Genomic DNA, 14,715 nt, shown 5'->3' on the forward strand with positions numbered 1-14,715 from the left:
AGTTGTGGTCAATGGTTGCTTGTCCCAGTGGAGACCAGTGATGAGTGGCGTTCCTCAGGGGTCGGTATTGGAACCGGCTCTGTTTAACATCTTTGTCAGCGACATGGACAGTGGGGTTGTGTGCGTCCTCAGCAAGTTTGCCAACCACACCAAGGTGTGTGGTGCGGTTGACGTGCTGGAGGGAAGGGATGCCATCCAGAGGGACCTTGACAGGCTTGAGAGGTGGGCCCATGTGAACGTCATGAAGTTCAACAAGGCCAAGAGCAAGGTCCTGCACGTGGGTTGGGGCAATCCCAAGTATGTAAATACAGGCTGAGTGATAAGTGGATTGAGAGCAGCCCTGTGGAGAAGGACTTGGGGGTGTTGGTTGGCAAGAAGCTCAGCATGACCCGGCAATGTGTGTTTGCAGCCCAGAAAGCCAACTGCATCCTGGGCTGCATCAAAAGAAGCATAACCAGCAGGTCAAGGTTACCCAAAGCCTACCCAAACCAATCTGTGATGATTTTGAAGTTACTGTCTTTCTGTCTGCTCAGGAATTCTTGGTTATCTTAACAATTTCTGTAGATACCGTGGTATCTGAAATGTTTAGTAAGCTATGAACATAGTTGTCGGTTCTTTTTTTGTTTTTGAGAAGATGTTTTCTATTAATAGGATCACAAAGCTGAGAAAAAAAAAACATGCTGCATTTTTGTTAAAAATACAGTATGCATCTCTTTGGGATCAGTTATAGTACTACTTAGAATTGCTAATGCATTAAACCTTGTAAGAATAGCATTTTTTAGATTATTTTTTATTTTCAGGAATATTTATTTGCATAAACATTCTTTCTGGTTTTTTTTGTAGGTAAATGCTTACGGTGAAACAAGTAAGTCACTGTGCTTCAGTTACCTGACAATCCTACAGAAGGTTGCAAATCATGCTGCACTGCTACAGACGGACAACACTAGCAAGCAGCAGGTTAGTTTCAGAAGTATCTAAAATATGGAGTTGTGGAAGATGCGATGAAAATTGAATGAAAATTGCTTCTGGCCTCATTTTTAAGTCTTAACTAACTGAAATTAAGATATTTTGCAAAATTTGTTTTCCATTCAGTAATTCAGACTGCAGCCATTATAGATTGAGATGTTACACAACCCTAAGTTCATTTAGTTGATGCATATCTGAAAATAAGGGTTATAGAAATATTGGCGAACTTTAGGAGGGAGAGTAATTTTTAGTGATTTCTAGGAGCGCCATTTCTGTTCCATTTATGACAAGTGTCTAGTAGGAGGAATATCTTTGTGCAAAGAAATAAATAATAGGCAATTAGAATGTGTGGGAGTTTTTTTCTCTAGTACTTTTCTATTCAGAGCTGAGCTTCTTTAATTAATGAGAAACATGTATTAGTAGATAATGCTCAACAAGAGAACAGTATCAGCTTATCTTATTACTGTGGCAAGTAACAAGACCCACAAACAGCAGAGTTTTTAAAAATGCCTGCATGTGAACCTTAAGATCCAAGAATGAGCAAAGGGATTTAGGGGTGTTACCACTACCTCTCAGAAGTCACAAAGGAATGGAAATGAGAAATTCCTAGCTAATTTTGGCAAGTTTGTTCCATTAAAGCAGTTTTGCTTTTTAGGTAATGTTACTATTAATGTCCAGGGCCTTACGTGCAGTATATACCAAAATGTTTTCAGTGGTTTTTTTTGTATATTGTATATGTAGTTTTTGTTATAACAACATTGGAGAGTTTAAATAGCTACGGAAATAACAATATATAAGTATTTTGAGACTTACTGTCTTTTACAGCATACATAATTATTAACCTCTCCAAAATCTAGTGAAGACACTGATATTTTGTACTATTTCTTACCTCTAATACTAAAGTCCATCACATGTGTTATTCTTAGGTGAGAGATTAGATATTTTCTGTTTCTCTGGAAAAGTAGACTTGAAGTATGTGGTCATGTTCAAGTTCAGAGCTACCCAAATTCTAGCAGTGGAGCTTTACATGGCTTTTGAACAGTTTAAATGCATTTCCCTTAATGTTTTTGGTCATATTGGCAGGACAATATGTAATTCCCATATTAGTTTATCATGCCAGAGGGTCAGGAGAAATACTGGTACACAACTGTTGGGTAATGCAAACCTCAACCCAAGAGAGTTCTTCAGACTGACACTTCTGGCCAGTCCTGTTTCAGTCTCTGCCCTAGAGAAGAAATTTTGGGCATCTCTAGTAACTAGAATCCACAGTTTCAGATTAAGATCCTCTTCTTTTTTTTTTTTTTTTTTTTTTTTTAATTAAGCAAACCAAAACACCCAGGAGATGTTTTATCCAGTACTTCTGTAGTGAACTGAATAAAACCATGTAACTCTTTTTCTGCTTGAGTTACTTCAGCAGATCACTTGTTTCAACCTGTTTAACTCCTTGTATGGCTTAGTGGTATCCCAATGTAGCTCTAATTTTTAATGCCTGTTCAAACTTTCTGCTTTTCTTCCAGGAAGCACATATCAAACGGGTGTGCAGCCAGGTATTTTCCAGTTTTCCAGATTTTGTGCAGTTAAGCAAAGATGCAGCCTTTGAAACAATTTCAGATCCAAAGTACAGTGGAAAAATGAAGGTAAACCTGCACTTTAGAAGAAAAATATGTATTAGTAATAGATCTGCTGCTGTAGTATATGGATATAAGAAAATGTACACCTAATAGTTGTGGGTTTTTAATCATTCTGTTTATGGTGGTGGTACCACAGCAGGTGTCTCCTGTCATGGATAGGGTGCCTGTGAGCAAAGACTGGATAAGAATAATCTGTGATGCAAAGAAATCTTAAGATGTTAGCTTCACATATTTAGTGATAGGCACGGAAATGGGCCTTACAGTCAAGGGGGTTGGGATCATACTATTATGACAGGTAGTTCCATGAAACCATCAACTTGGTGGCAGTTGGAAATATTTGGGAAAGTAAAAGAGAGGAAACCAGAATCATTATGGACTTAATGATTTGTGCACAACTCTAGTATTGTGGGTAGTTCCAGTCCCTCCTCTCAAAAAACATATGTTAGATGTTGAAGAGCTCAGAGAAGGGCCACAAAGGGGATCAGTACTGTGGGACAAAAGCAGCCAAGTAGGCTGGGACTCTCCAGGCTGGAAAAAATGTCTTAGGATGGATTTCAGAGGGACCTACACAATCATGAGTAGCATGGAACTGGTGAAGATGTACTGAGTGCTTACTGTTTTTTCTAACCCTTTGGACATCAAAGGAAGCTAATAGGAGCCACACTAAAGATGAACAAAATAAACATGTTAAGTGTGAACCTGCAGAACTCCTTACATCAGAAACTGTGCCTTTCTCTGATTTTGGAGGGGAACAGGATGAATAGCTGAAAAAGATGTGTAATGTAGCTCATGAAAAAGAAAACCATACTAGTTTAGGAGAGTTCCTGCGCTGAGAGTAACTGGAGGGTAAGAAGCTATGCAGAATGGAGTGTACTATAGTTTTGCTCTTTATAAACCTGGATATTCACAGTTGTTGGTTGGGACTGGCAGGGAGGCAGTGGCAGGGCTGTGTTTTTTTAACAGAAATGGTTGTTAACACTTCATTGCTCTGTTATCATGCAAGCAACATCTTTCCTGTTATTACGTACATGTGAGAGGCCTGCATATTAGCTTGTTATATATATACTTAATTATCTCATGAAAGTCAACTTTACTGTTAAATTAGCTACCAGCAAATATTTAATACGTACCTGTAAAAACTAAGTCCACGATCTTTGGTGGTGCTTATGAAGCTCTTCTTTTATTGGTTAAAACTAGTTTTCCTTTCTCTAGAAATTTGTCTCTTGGGGCTATTGCATACTTCACTCCAGCACCGCCTTAAAACATTTTCATTATGTGTTTTCTGACACAGTAGTGAACAACACAGACAAGCAAAAATGCCTTAGTTAAGAGAGAGGTTCCAAAATTATGTGCCTTTTAAAGCCTGCTGCTTACAGAACTGCCTGTTGGGAGGAATCTGTTGCAAACTGTGGCCATAAGTCTGAGTTGATTCTGGGACAACATAGACTGCAGTGTCTTCTCAGGGGTGCAGCTGGCTGTGGGTGTGTGGGTTGGGTGTAACCTAAGGCTCTTCTCATGCTTCTGTACAGTGGCCTTGGGTAGTAAGGAAGAAGGTTCTGCTATTGCAGTGCCAGACTAAGAGCATAACTGAGGTGGCAAGAGAGCAGAGGCTGTGATCATCTTAAGTATAGTGAGCTTGTGCTGATGGCTTGACACTGATGAGATGTCAGCCAGGTTGAATGTTTACTTTTGATGTTGAGGAGGTCCACACAGTTAGAAAAATCAGTCTCTGAGCTACCAGTAGATAAGTGCCAGGCCAATTTACATTTCTGGATAATTTGCCCAAACATAGGTAGAAAGAGATGAGAAATATATGATTAAAAATAGTGAGCTACTGGCATGATCATAACTCCTGTCATTTTTTTGTTGTTAGTGAATCATCTAATGTTCATCTTCATTCTATGTCACTAGAAACTTTCCTGATATATTATGCTTTTTATTTAATTTTCGATCTTTTAGCTTGTTATCAGTCTATACTGATCAATATTCCTAAATTTCAAGGTATTTTTTAATATAGGTTGTAAGTAATTTAAAAAAAAAAAAAAGCCAAAGCAAGACAAAGAAATCCACAAGTCCCCCCAGAAAAGACAAAACCCAAACCCTAAAGAAGCACATATTCCTGAGAAGGGCCTAGGTGTGGAGATTTTCCATTTTTTAAAAAAAGTGCAGTGTATATCATGGGAAACTGGATTTTAAAATCTGATCTTGTGTTTTTGAAGTAATGGTTATATTGAAAAATATTTCTTCAGTGTGTTTAGTAGATGAGAGGGTAAGTGCAATATAAATTTCCGTAGAAAACTAAGAAAGGAAATAAAAAAAAAATGCTGTAATTCTTTCACAGAACATTCTATTACTCTGACCTTTTTAAAAAGTCAGATCAGACACTACACTGCAGTAGTAGTAGGCAAAGGTACAAAGCAATATGGACCTTTCTTTCCTCCAACCAAAGAAATTCTGATCTTATGTTATTATGAGGGGTTCTGCTTATTTGATTTGTTTTTTATTTTATGAACTGTAGAATAGAAGCATTTTCAAATGCTGCATTTATGACAGCCCAGTAGACTTACAGAATATTTTTCCACTGTTGATGACTTCTGGTTTTGTATATGTGATGCTTTGTTTTAGAAATCTACAGTATGTTTCAGTCCCTTGCAAACTGGACCCAATTTATCTAAGAATTATTGATAGAATTGCTTACATTGACAGCCTGCTTTCTCTTTTGAGGGGAACTTCAATTTTGGGTCAGTTCATGAAATACATCTTGGTGTAAACAGAATATTCTGGATTGTGTGGTGATATCTCTGTGCCTGGAAGGAGGAGTTTTATGTAGTGGGCCAAGTAGCCATCATTGAAAAATAAGGTGGTTTTTGAGTCCATTAATTTTGTCTTCAGAATAATTGTGATGCAAAAAATCGCTTCATATGTGTCTGGTGTTGTGGTGGTTTGGTTGGTTTTGTTTTGTTTTGTTTTTCTGCTGATTGCATTGAAGGTTTGTCCTGTGAGAAAACACTGTCTAACTTTTTCTATTCTGAATTTTAAAAAAAAAAGGCTGTTTGGGATGATTTTGATTTTTATGCTCTGGAAGCAAAGTAATTCAGAAGGTATTTAAATATAGAAGGTCCTCTTACCATCAGAAAGTAATCAGAGGAGAGCCAACAGATACTAGAGCTTGAAAACTACTTTTTCTATTTTTAACATGTTTGTTTGGAAATAAATGAACAAATGATAGTAAAATGTTTTTTCATAGCCATGTACCACTGTAGTCTTCACATTTTCTGTTCTATAAATAAATTCTAGGAACTAATTGAAATACTTCTGTAACTTTCATCTGACAGTATAGACTGAATAGGTATTATCTAATCCTTTAAATTACAGGCTACTCAGAAGTTTTGGCACAGGTGATTATTCTTCTGTAGATGAGCATATTTGCAAAGGAAAAGTTTGTGGCATTTATTTGAATTTATTCAGCGTGCGGGGGGGAAGGCTGGGTTTTGTCTATGAAGTTTAATAGCTAAGCAGTTTTAACTGTTTTGCAGAGCTGAAAAGGTTAACCTATCAACTTAAAGTATCTTCTGTTCTCTCACCAAGCAGAGATAAAAACCACAGGGAAACGTACTTTTTTGTATTATGGAATATGCCTATGCCACCAGTAAAACTAGAATTGCTTGAATGTAAGTGTGAGAGAATGGCATATTGGTGTTCAAGTCCTACCTTGTGCTGTGGCTGCAGTCATCTCTGTGTGTTTTGCAAGCTGTAGCATTTACAATGTACTACCCCAGGTTTTCTGTTCTGAATTTAAGATTATAACAAGAGCCTGGAAGAAACAGTCCCTGTAATCCAAACGTACACATACAAGCATTAATGGTACACCTATGACTCTTAATAGGTCCTTGTTACAGTGGGAAATAGGTAATAATGCAGTAACGTGATCTAAGCTTCAGCTTTTTTTGTGGAATTATCCCCTCATTTTCAATCATACTGCAGAACATACGGTTTTCAGAAGACTTGCTTACACTTTCTATTGCAAGGTGAATTTCATGCCTAGATTTTTAACTTGGAATAGTTGAATATTTGAGAATTGAAATGAGTGTGCCTTATTTGGAAACCACCATTTTTCTCTCATGAAGTGTGGACCTGCAAAGTGCAAGGACAAATGATTCCATTGCTTTTGAAACACAAAGATTGCAGACTGTCCATACATTCCACTGCTTGGAAAAAAAGTCAAGATGAATGAGGGTAGTTTTAAAAGCCTGCAGTAATTCTCATTACTACCTTGTCTGATTGTTAAAATTCTAGCTCAGAGAGACTCTATATGCTTTCTAATTGAAAAGGGCTATTAAATGTCTGGGTACTTGAAATAATTTTATTTTTTTTAAACTACACATGTAATATTTCCACAGACATCCATTTGTGCAGTTTTGGAATACTGTTCTTAATACACATCTCCTGGATTGATTTATTTATTTTTGCCTTGCATATTATCATTAGTTCAGTGGGAAAATGGAAGTCTATCAGAGCACCTTGCAAATAATAGTAATTTCTGCCATTAAACATAAACCTAACCCAGGCAGGCAGGCATGGTTTTAAAGGTTTAAAAACACCGTAGGGTAACTTGGACATTTGTATACAAACAAGGTATTCTCAAATGTGAGAGGTAAAAATTTCATCAGTCAGGCAACTCACAATGTGTAGTAATGGGGAGATAGGCATTTGAATCCATGTGGACTCTTACAAAGTGCATGTAACTTTTGCTTGGGTATGATGAAGTATTTCTTTTTCAGACCAACAGCTTTCAGGATAATACTCTGGTGCGCAAGCACCGAATTTATTTCTCTTTCGTGCAAAATCATTCGTTACTTTTCCCTGTTTGTCAGAGCTGTTCATTACTCCAGAATATCTGAAATCTCAGTGGGCATGACATTGATCCATTTTATTTAAACAAACTGGGTGGATTTGTTTGTTTGTTCTCCTATAGGAAATTAATTATTTGACCTGTACTTTAATAATAACAACAACAATACAGTAGTGAAACTCCTTCTACTTTAAAAGCATGTCACTGTTTTTCTTCTGTTTCTTTTTCTTAATGTGGCTAAATAAAATGCAAATGTGAGTCATTTAGCTCTTGCCAAATTACCCGATGCAGATTTTTTCTCAGTAAAATAAATCCTGGTTTATATGTTCTTGTACAATGAAACCAAGCAAGAATTATCTTGTTTCTACCTTGTTTTCACTTAAAACTGGCTGGCTAACATATACAAAAGGGCTTGTAAGTAATGTATAATTACTATTTTATATTCTAGACATTATCCAGAACTGTAAAATTAATATAAATATTCATCATTATTTGGTTATCAAAGATTTGTTAGGCTTTTACTGAAATCAGTGTTGATTAACTGTTTGTTTATCACTGAATAAATATAAATTTTAAAACATTTATTGCCCAGTGGGAGAAAGCTACAGCCATGGTACAGAAAAGTCGTCCTTCCCCTTTGTGTGTTTCTTCTGCGTGGTACTCTGGAGCTGCCATTGCCAGATGTGGACATGCTCCTGTTGAAAATAACAGTATCGCTATTATACACAAGGCTCTGGATTATTTGCTTCCCCACCAGAAGAACATTGTGTGTGGGCGGATTATTGGCATTTCAGGGTCTGTGCAGAGTCTGGGAAGCTGTATCCTACTGTAAACAGAGCAACAGACGAGAGTGGGAGCGGGGCGGGGCATAGATCTCACTGATTATTTTAAGAAGACAAGTTCCAAGAAGTTCTGAACTCAGATGTAGTACAGAAAACTTAAAACAGACCTTCATGTTTTCAGGGGAATTCTGTGCATTTGTTAAATGCAAAAATTCACAAGGTGAGCTAGTGCATGAGATATGTCAGGGCAACAAAACATTACTTAAATAGCTTCTGAATTTACCTGTTAGTGATATGATTGCCTTTTTACAGCAGGATTTCCATGTAGATCACTGAAAAATGCATAGGTCCAGCATCTCCATTACCTTTGGCACATTCGTTATGTTAGTAGTGTTTTTTGTTATGCCTCTGTTTGGGTTTGCAAACAATTAATTACAGTGTAGCCTGTTTAAAGGTTGAAAACACAAGTAAGTGTGTGTGAGATGACCTGTGGATAAAACCTCTTTGTTTGTATTCTGTGGTTTGTTTACAGGTCCTTCAGCAGCTTTTAAATCACTTCCAAAAAACCAAGGATAAAGTTCTTCTTTTCTCCTTTTCCACAAAGGTGAGCTCTGTATGATTTTTATCAATTAACTGCAGCAGTGAGTTCTGAAGTGTAAAGCACTGAGATGACAGCTGTCAACCACATTTCCTTTCTCTCTGTTCTATGGGAAATAATGATGAGGACAGTGTGCTGTATTCCAGAAGCATATTGAAACCTTATGTTATCTCTTGATAAAAATGGTGACAGCAAAACAAATGTAACACTCTGCCTTCCTTAGAGCTTTTTAAAATTCTTGTATTACTTCAGGTGTAGATAGCTCATACTGACTTCAGCTGGTATGTCTTGAGTTAGAGCAGCAAATTATGATGGAAGTATCATACAATCTTTGTGTTAGCACTGAAAGTAGTTAAATTTCCTCTGTTCTGCTGGTTTTTGACCATCAGCAGTGATGAAACTTACGCCCTGAGACTTACTACACTAGTTGGTTTGAACTTAAAACAGTGTTTAATTGGAGCTAGAGGTGTATGTGCATTTCACTTTTAAGGGACTTGATTTTCTTGTTAGGGAAAAATGTGTTTCCTGAAATGGTGCAATCTATAGTATGGTTTTCTTTACTTAAATATTTGTAATGATAGCACTAAAAAGTGTTAAAAAATAATAGTGTGAATGACAGGTCAGAGTCTTAAATATTTAATAATTTTGTGGCTTTAAGGAAGTCTGCAAGTTTAATATTTAGATGCTGTAGTAAAATGCTCATGTCTCTTAGGTTGTCCTTCAGGGTGTTCAAGACCAGACTGACTGCTGCTTACTGTGGTCTTTCACTCCATCCCTCTGAACTGACTGCATATCAGTGTGTTTCTGTGCTGGCTCTGGTGCTCATTTACTGTATTTCAAGTCATTGTAATTTGCTAAGATGGTAGGAAACTGTTAAAAGTTGTCTGCCAGCTTATTGGGTAGAACTGATTCAACATCACTTAGAGAAGGGACAGGCAGCCAGGGTTGGAGGACTGAGTGAAACCACAGCGGACCAACATTAATCACCTTGAGTGCTGTAGAATCACAGCTAACGAGAGTCAAGGATGTTAATACCAAAATGGTGAAGATCTACTCTCATTTTCAATGCTTGGTCTATTGCAAATATATTTGGGAAACATGGCCTCTGTGATTATGTTTAATTAAAAAGATAATAGTAAGCACTTAATCTTTTTTTTTTTTTATTTATTTTTCCACCCAGTTGCTAGATGTGCTGGAACAATACTGTATGGCATCTGGGCTAGATTACCGAAGACTTGATGGAAATACAAAATCAGAAGATAGGATCAGAATTGTAAGAGAGTTCAACAGCATTCAAGAAATTAACATATGTCTTGTATCTACAATGTAAGAAAATTTAACTTGTAGTCTGTTTCATTCTGCCTTTCTAGTGCTTAGTGAACAGGTTACTCTGCATTTTGATTGATGACCTTGTGAGGGGTCACTTTTTTAAGGAAGTGAATTGTTCTCTTGTCTGTTAGTAAACACAGACTCACTACTGTGGTCTGAAGCTTCTTAAAATATCTGGAGAATTCCTCCCTTCCCCTTTCCTCTGCTTTATGAGGACTTCTAATATCTGAAACAAATGGGTCTTCCGAATCCTAGTTTTAAATTTCCAGTTGCTGTAGGAGCGAGGAAACTGGTTTTAAATATTATTATTAAAACGTTGTTGTTATTGTTATTATTTATTATTATTATTATGTTATTATCCACAAAAAGCTTTCATTTTATTGTAGACAAACTCAATTTCTTGTACTGTACTAGCAGAATTAGCAAGTGAGTGTGAACTTGAAACACTATATTGAACTGAAAAATTATCTCTTGTTGTTACTGTAATTTATTAACCATGTTAATTAGCATATGTCTATTTAAAATACTTCAAACAATCCCTGATTGTCTTTTAAAAATGTATTTACCTATTAGATCTGCTTAGCAATCTATGATGGATAGTGAATTCTTTTGAAATAGAGCAATATGTTCAACTAAAATTAATGAAATTGAGGACTATTCTTTTTCTTTTTTTCTTTATTTTTAATTCTGGCTACTTCTATGTTTCATCTTGAATGAAGTTTGTTACCAGGCAAGGGCAGAAAGGGAGCAAAGAGAAGCTTTAATCTTCCTGCCCAGAGGAAAACTACGTGAAACTCGATGAAAGTGCTATTCTTGCCTATACAGTCACTTTAGTCCTTTATTGAAAGCGTGCATGTTGGAGTTAGATAGGAGGATCCACACTACCTCTGTTTAACTAGAAGTCAGACATAATCTTAAAGACTATTGCAAGTGCATGTCAGAACTGTCTTCAGATACTCTCTGGTGTATGTGGGCAGGGTTTTAAGAGGTTTGTGGTATTGGTCATGCACATTTGTTTGTAATCTCAATCAACTGTGGAATCTGGCCATCAGCTTCCCTAGGTCCCCAAGACCTGTGTGAGTCCCTGTTCCTTGTCTCTGAAGACAGCAGGGAATTGCCGCATCCGTAGCATAAGAAAAGACTCTCTAGTTTGTGCTTCTACCAGTCTAGTTGTGTGATCATAACCTTTTCAGTTCTTTTCCATTAACTTATATAGAAATACAAATGAAGGTCAGGTAAACAGAGATGAACTTTCTCCTCTCTGTTATGAGAGCTTGTGAATACAGAGACTGGTGAGCTTTCAGTGCTGGCTGGTGGTGCTTGAGACGCAAGTCTTGATTCTGTTGTTTTTAGTGTTTCTCATCTTGCTGAGTGAATGGAAGGAACGAACAATGATGGAATTGCAGTCAATATAACTAGCGTTTAATAAGCAAAACAGAAGCTACAATTATTTTTGTAGTTTATGACAGATAACAAGAAGTGATCTTTTTGCTTGCTTGATATACAGTAATGGAAGCAGCTTTAATTTGGTAATTGTTTGGAAATCAAAAAGTGATTTATTCTAGTTGTACTCTGCAAGAGATTCATCTTTCCTCTTACCCAGATTTCAGGCATTAGGACTTTACAGTATATTATGGTAAGTTGACAGAATTGGGTCATACTCTTCTGTCTGTACTTTCTTGCAAAGTTTTTGGCCAACTGTTCTGTGTAGTCAACTTGTATGTATTCTGAAAGTCCCATTGCTTGGAGAGCCAAATGTTGATTTTTGCTGAAAATACTTGCACAGTCTTTTGGCTACAGAAATACATTCTGCAAAGGATGAATTCCCCGCATAGTGATCTTGAATCTGCCATTATATTCCACTGGCACAGTTAACATACAACTTTAAACAGGAAGCTGAATCTATAAATTAGTGAGTTACAGTGCAGACAGTGGTGATGAATTCACTATTAAATTTACAATGTTCCCGGTTTTATATTCCATTTTTTCTATACCAGCAAAATGCTGTTTCTGCCTGGAATTGCCTATGTATCGCCCGTAAACATTTGGAAATCCTGATTTTAATTGGTTGGTGAGTTTTTTTGAGAAATGGGGCCTTAAACAATAAAATAAAAAATAAAAATCTGTCTATCTGTATAGCTTGACCTCAAATCTTTCAGTTAATGTTAGTATCAAACACAGTCATATAGCTATCCATAATGCTTTTATAGCTAGCTATGACTCTAATACAACTATATGGATAAATATATTTTATGGGTGTTGACAGAAAATATGATTGATTTCTTCAGAGCTTGTAAATTCCATCAAACCATTAGGTATATGTCATGAATTTCAGCCTTGAGCTCTATGGAAAAATAGGTATACATCTGTTGGAACTGCTAAGGCTCATTAAGTATAATCTGTTTCAGAATACTGCAGTCCTGTGCTGGTGTTGCTGGGAAAATATATGATTATTTGGAAGAAGAGAAGGGCATTTGGAGGCATGCTTAGAAACATTAAAATAATTGCTGGAGTTGCTATAACTTGATAGAGGAATGTCAGAGCTTGCAACTCCATTGACACTGATTAGCCTGAAGAAGGGGAACTGTATATGTACAATAGTGAAGTCTACATAGTCCTGTTCCATCATAGTGTTCTGGAAGAAATAAAAGCAGTGAGTATTCCTACCTTTAAAGCTAAATTGCTGTTTTCAGGTTTTCCATGCTAGTCTTCCTCTAGATTAATTCCTCTGGGATAATTATAAATTAAAATCTATTTCTGCTTCTCTGGGTTTTTTTTATGTAAAGAGAAGTGCTTAGATGATGAAGAGATGATGGTTACAGAAATTTTTAGACAGTTTTTTATTATGAAACATTACAGTATACACTTCCATTCTACCTGCAGCATTCTCAATTACTGGACTGCTGTCCGCTACTTTTACAGGGCTTTTTTTAACTTGAATTCTTCACAGCTATGTTACAAATCATTTTTAATGAGCATGCAATCAAATTCAAAAGAACTCTCAGCTACGAGATACCACTCAAACAGAACTTATTAACTGTAAAAAACTTACCTCAGTAAATAGAATTACATAGTCAAAGCTTTCATGGAAACTTTCCTAATGTGATACTGTTTTGTAATTTCTGAACATGGAGGTATTAAGTTGTCAGTGGCAGGATAGAAAAACAAGCCATTTATTTAACACAGTGTGCAGTTTTAAGTAAGGTGATCTTTTGAAAACTGTTGTTTGTAACACAACTGCTATGAGACCTTTCATACAGGGATCTTCATTTGAGCCATATTACTGTAATTTGCATGCATGGACCATCTTGCAGTAATGACTAGCAGATAGTTGAAATGATAGTTAAAATGGAAGATATTCTTTACAATGCGCAAACTAACTACTGCATTCATTCTGCCCATGAAGGATGTAGGAGCCATTCTTTTTCTGTTTTGGAATATCTGAATTTTTGCGGCATACCTAAAATTATGGAAAGGTAAAATCTTTATAAAGCTAAGTATCCTGTTTAGTTAATCTTTATGGTCAGTCTGTTTTACTTGCACTAAGGCTTTGCACTGAGGTTTAATTCATATTTCAGTTCCAAATATTGCAATTTTTTATGAGAAAGTATTTGGAAAAACATGTTGACTTAACGTTTCAGTCTGACTGCAGGGTTGGTTTGGTAAGATGAGAGGCTGAATTCTGTCCTCACTAAAAAGAAATACACCAAAATTCTGAAATACAGTAAGGTATTCTGAAAAATATAAAGATTTTTATTCAGCATTTCAAACTTTGAGAACGCTCATCCTCCGGAAACCTCCATTAATATTGGCAGGTTCCCACATCCTCTCCCTTTCCAGATTTAACTAACACACACCACACCACACCTGGAAGGAAGAGGCCACAACTGTATTTACATTGACAAGGATTCCATGAAGACCACAAAGCGGTGGGGCTCCATAAGCTTTTGGTTTCTGTCTTCATTCATTCTTATACGTGGAAACTTTACCTTTCCCACTGCTTTAAACAAGTAGAATATAATGTAATCTGTTAAAAGTAGCTGCTTGGTAAATTAAATGGGATTGACTTTTGTTTTTGTGGTACCTCATTCAGGAAAAAAACACACTTGAAATTAGTGCTGTCTATGTTAATGTGAAGAATTGTTTTAATAGTTAAATTAATAATAGTATTTAGTGTGTACTTATTTAGGAACTTGCCTCTTTTTGTAGGAATGCTGGTTGAGCCAGTTGAAAAGAGTTTTCAGTATTTGCTTGTTTTGCAGCTGGATGAGAAGTGGTATATTCCTCACTTTTGTTCCTATCAAATCATTCAGCTATGCACATGCCAAACTCCAAGTAACTGAGCAGTTCTGTTGGATTCAGCAGGGCATTAGTTAGGTACATCAGGTTAGACATACGCCCAAATTCTTCACTGGCTTGCAGGCTTTACCTGAAAGCAGACTACAGCTGTTGAATGTTTTAAGATGATGTAACTGGTACTCCTGTGACTCCTAACCCCCACAGTAGACAATTTTCTTACAGCGACTTTTTTCCTTGAAATGACCAGTATGATTGTTG

At 36.5% G+C, this 14,715-nt stretch overlaps 1 protein-coding gene across 6 annotated transcripts in view; it reads left to right on the forward strand.

Annotated features, from left to right (window-relative positions):
- ERCC6L2 (ERCC excision repair 6 like 2) overlaps positions 1–14,715 on the forward strand; it is a 43,525-nt gene that overhangs the window by 17,210 nt on the left and 11,600 nt on the right. For 5 of the 6 annotated variants that reach the window (XR_012649042.1, XR_012649041.1, XM_075020934.1 and 2 more), the window contains exons 8-11: positions 844–957; positions 2,484–2,603; positions 8,764–8,835; positions 10,010–10,155. Coding sequence is in view for 3 of the 6 variants with exons in the window: in XM_075020934.1 (XP_074877035.1) it covers positions 844–957; positions 2,484–2,603; positions 8,764–8,835; positions 10,010–10,155 (452 nt within the window). In the remaining 3 variants the exon portion in view is untranslated. Of the gene's footprint in view, positions 1–843; positions 958–2,483; positions 2,604–8,763; positions 8,836–10,009; positions 10,156–12,566; positions 12,812–14,715 lie in introns of all 6 variants that reach the window. The other variant, XR_012649043.1, reaches the window with a different exon arrangement.

The sequence above is a fragment of the Buteo buteo genome, chromosome Z (assembly GCF_964188355.1).
Source record: "Buteo buteo chromosome Z, bButBut1.hap1.1, whole genome shotgun sequence".
Classification (NCBI taxonomy): Eukaryota; Metazoa; Chordata; class Aves; order Accipitriformes; family Accipitridae; genus Buteo; species Buteo buteo.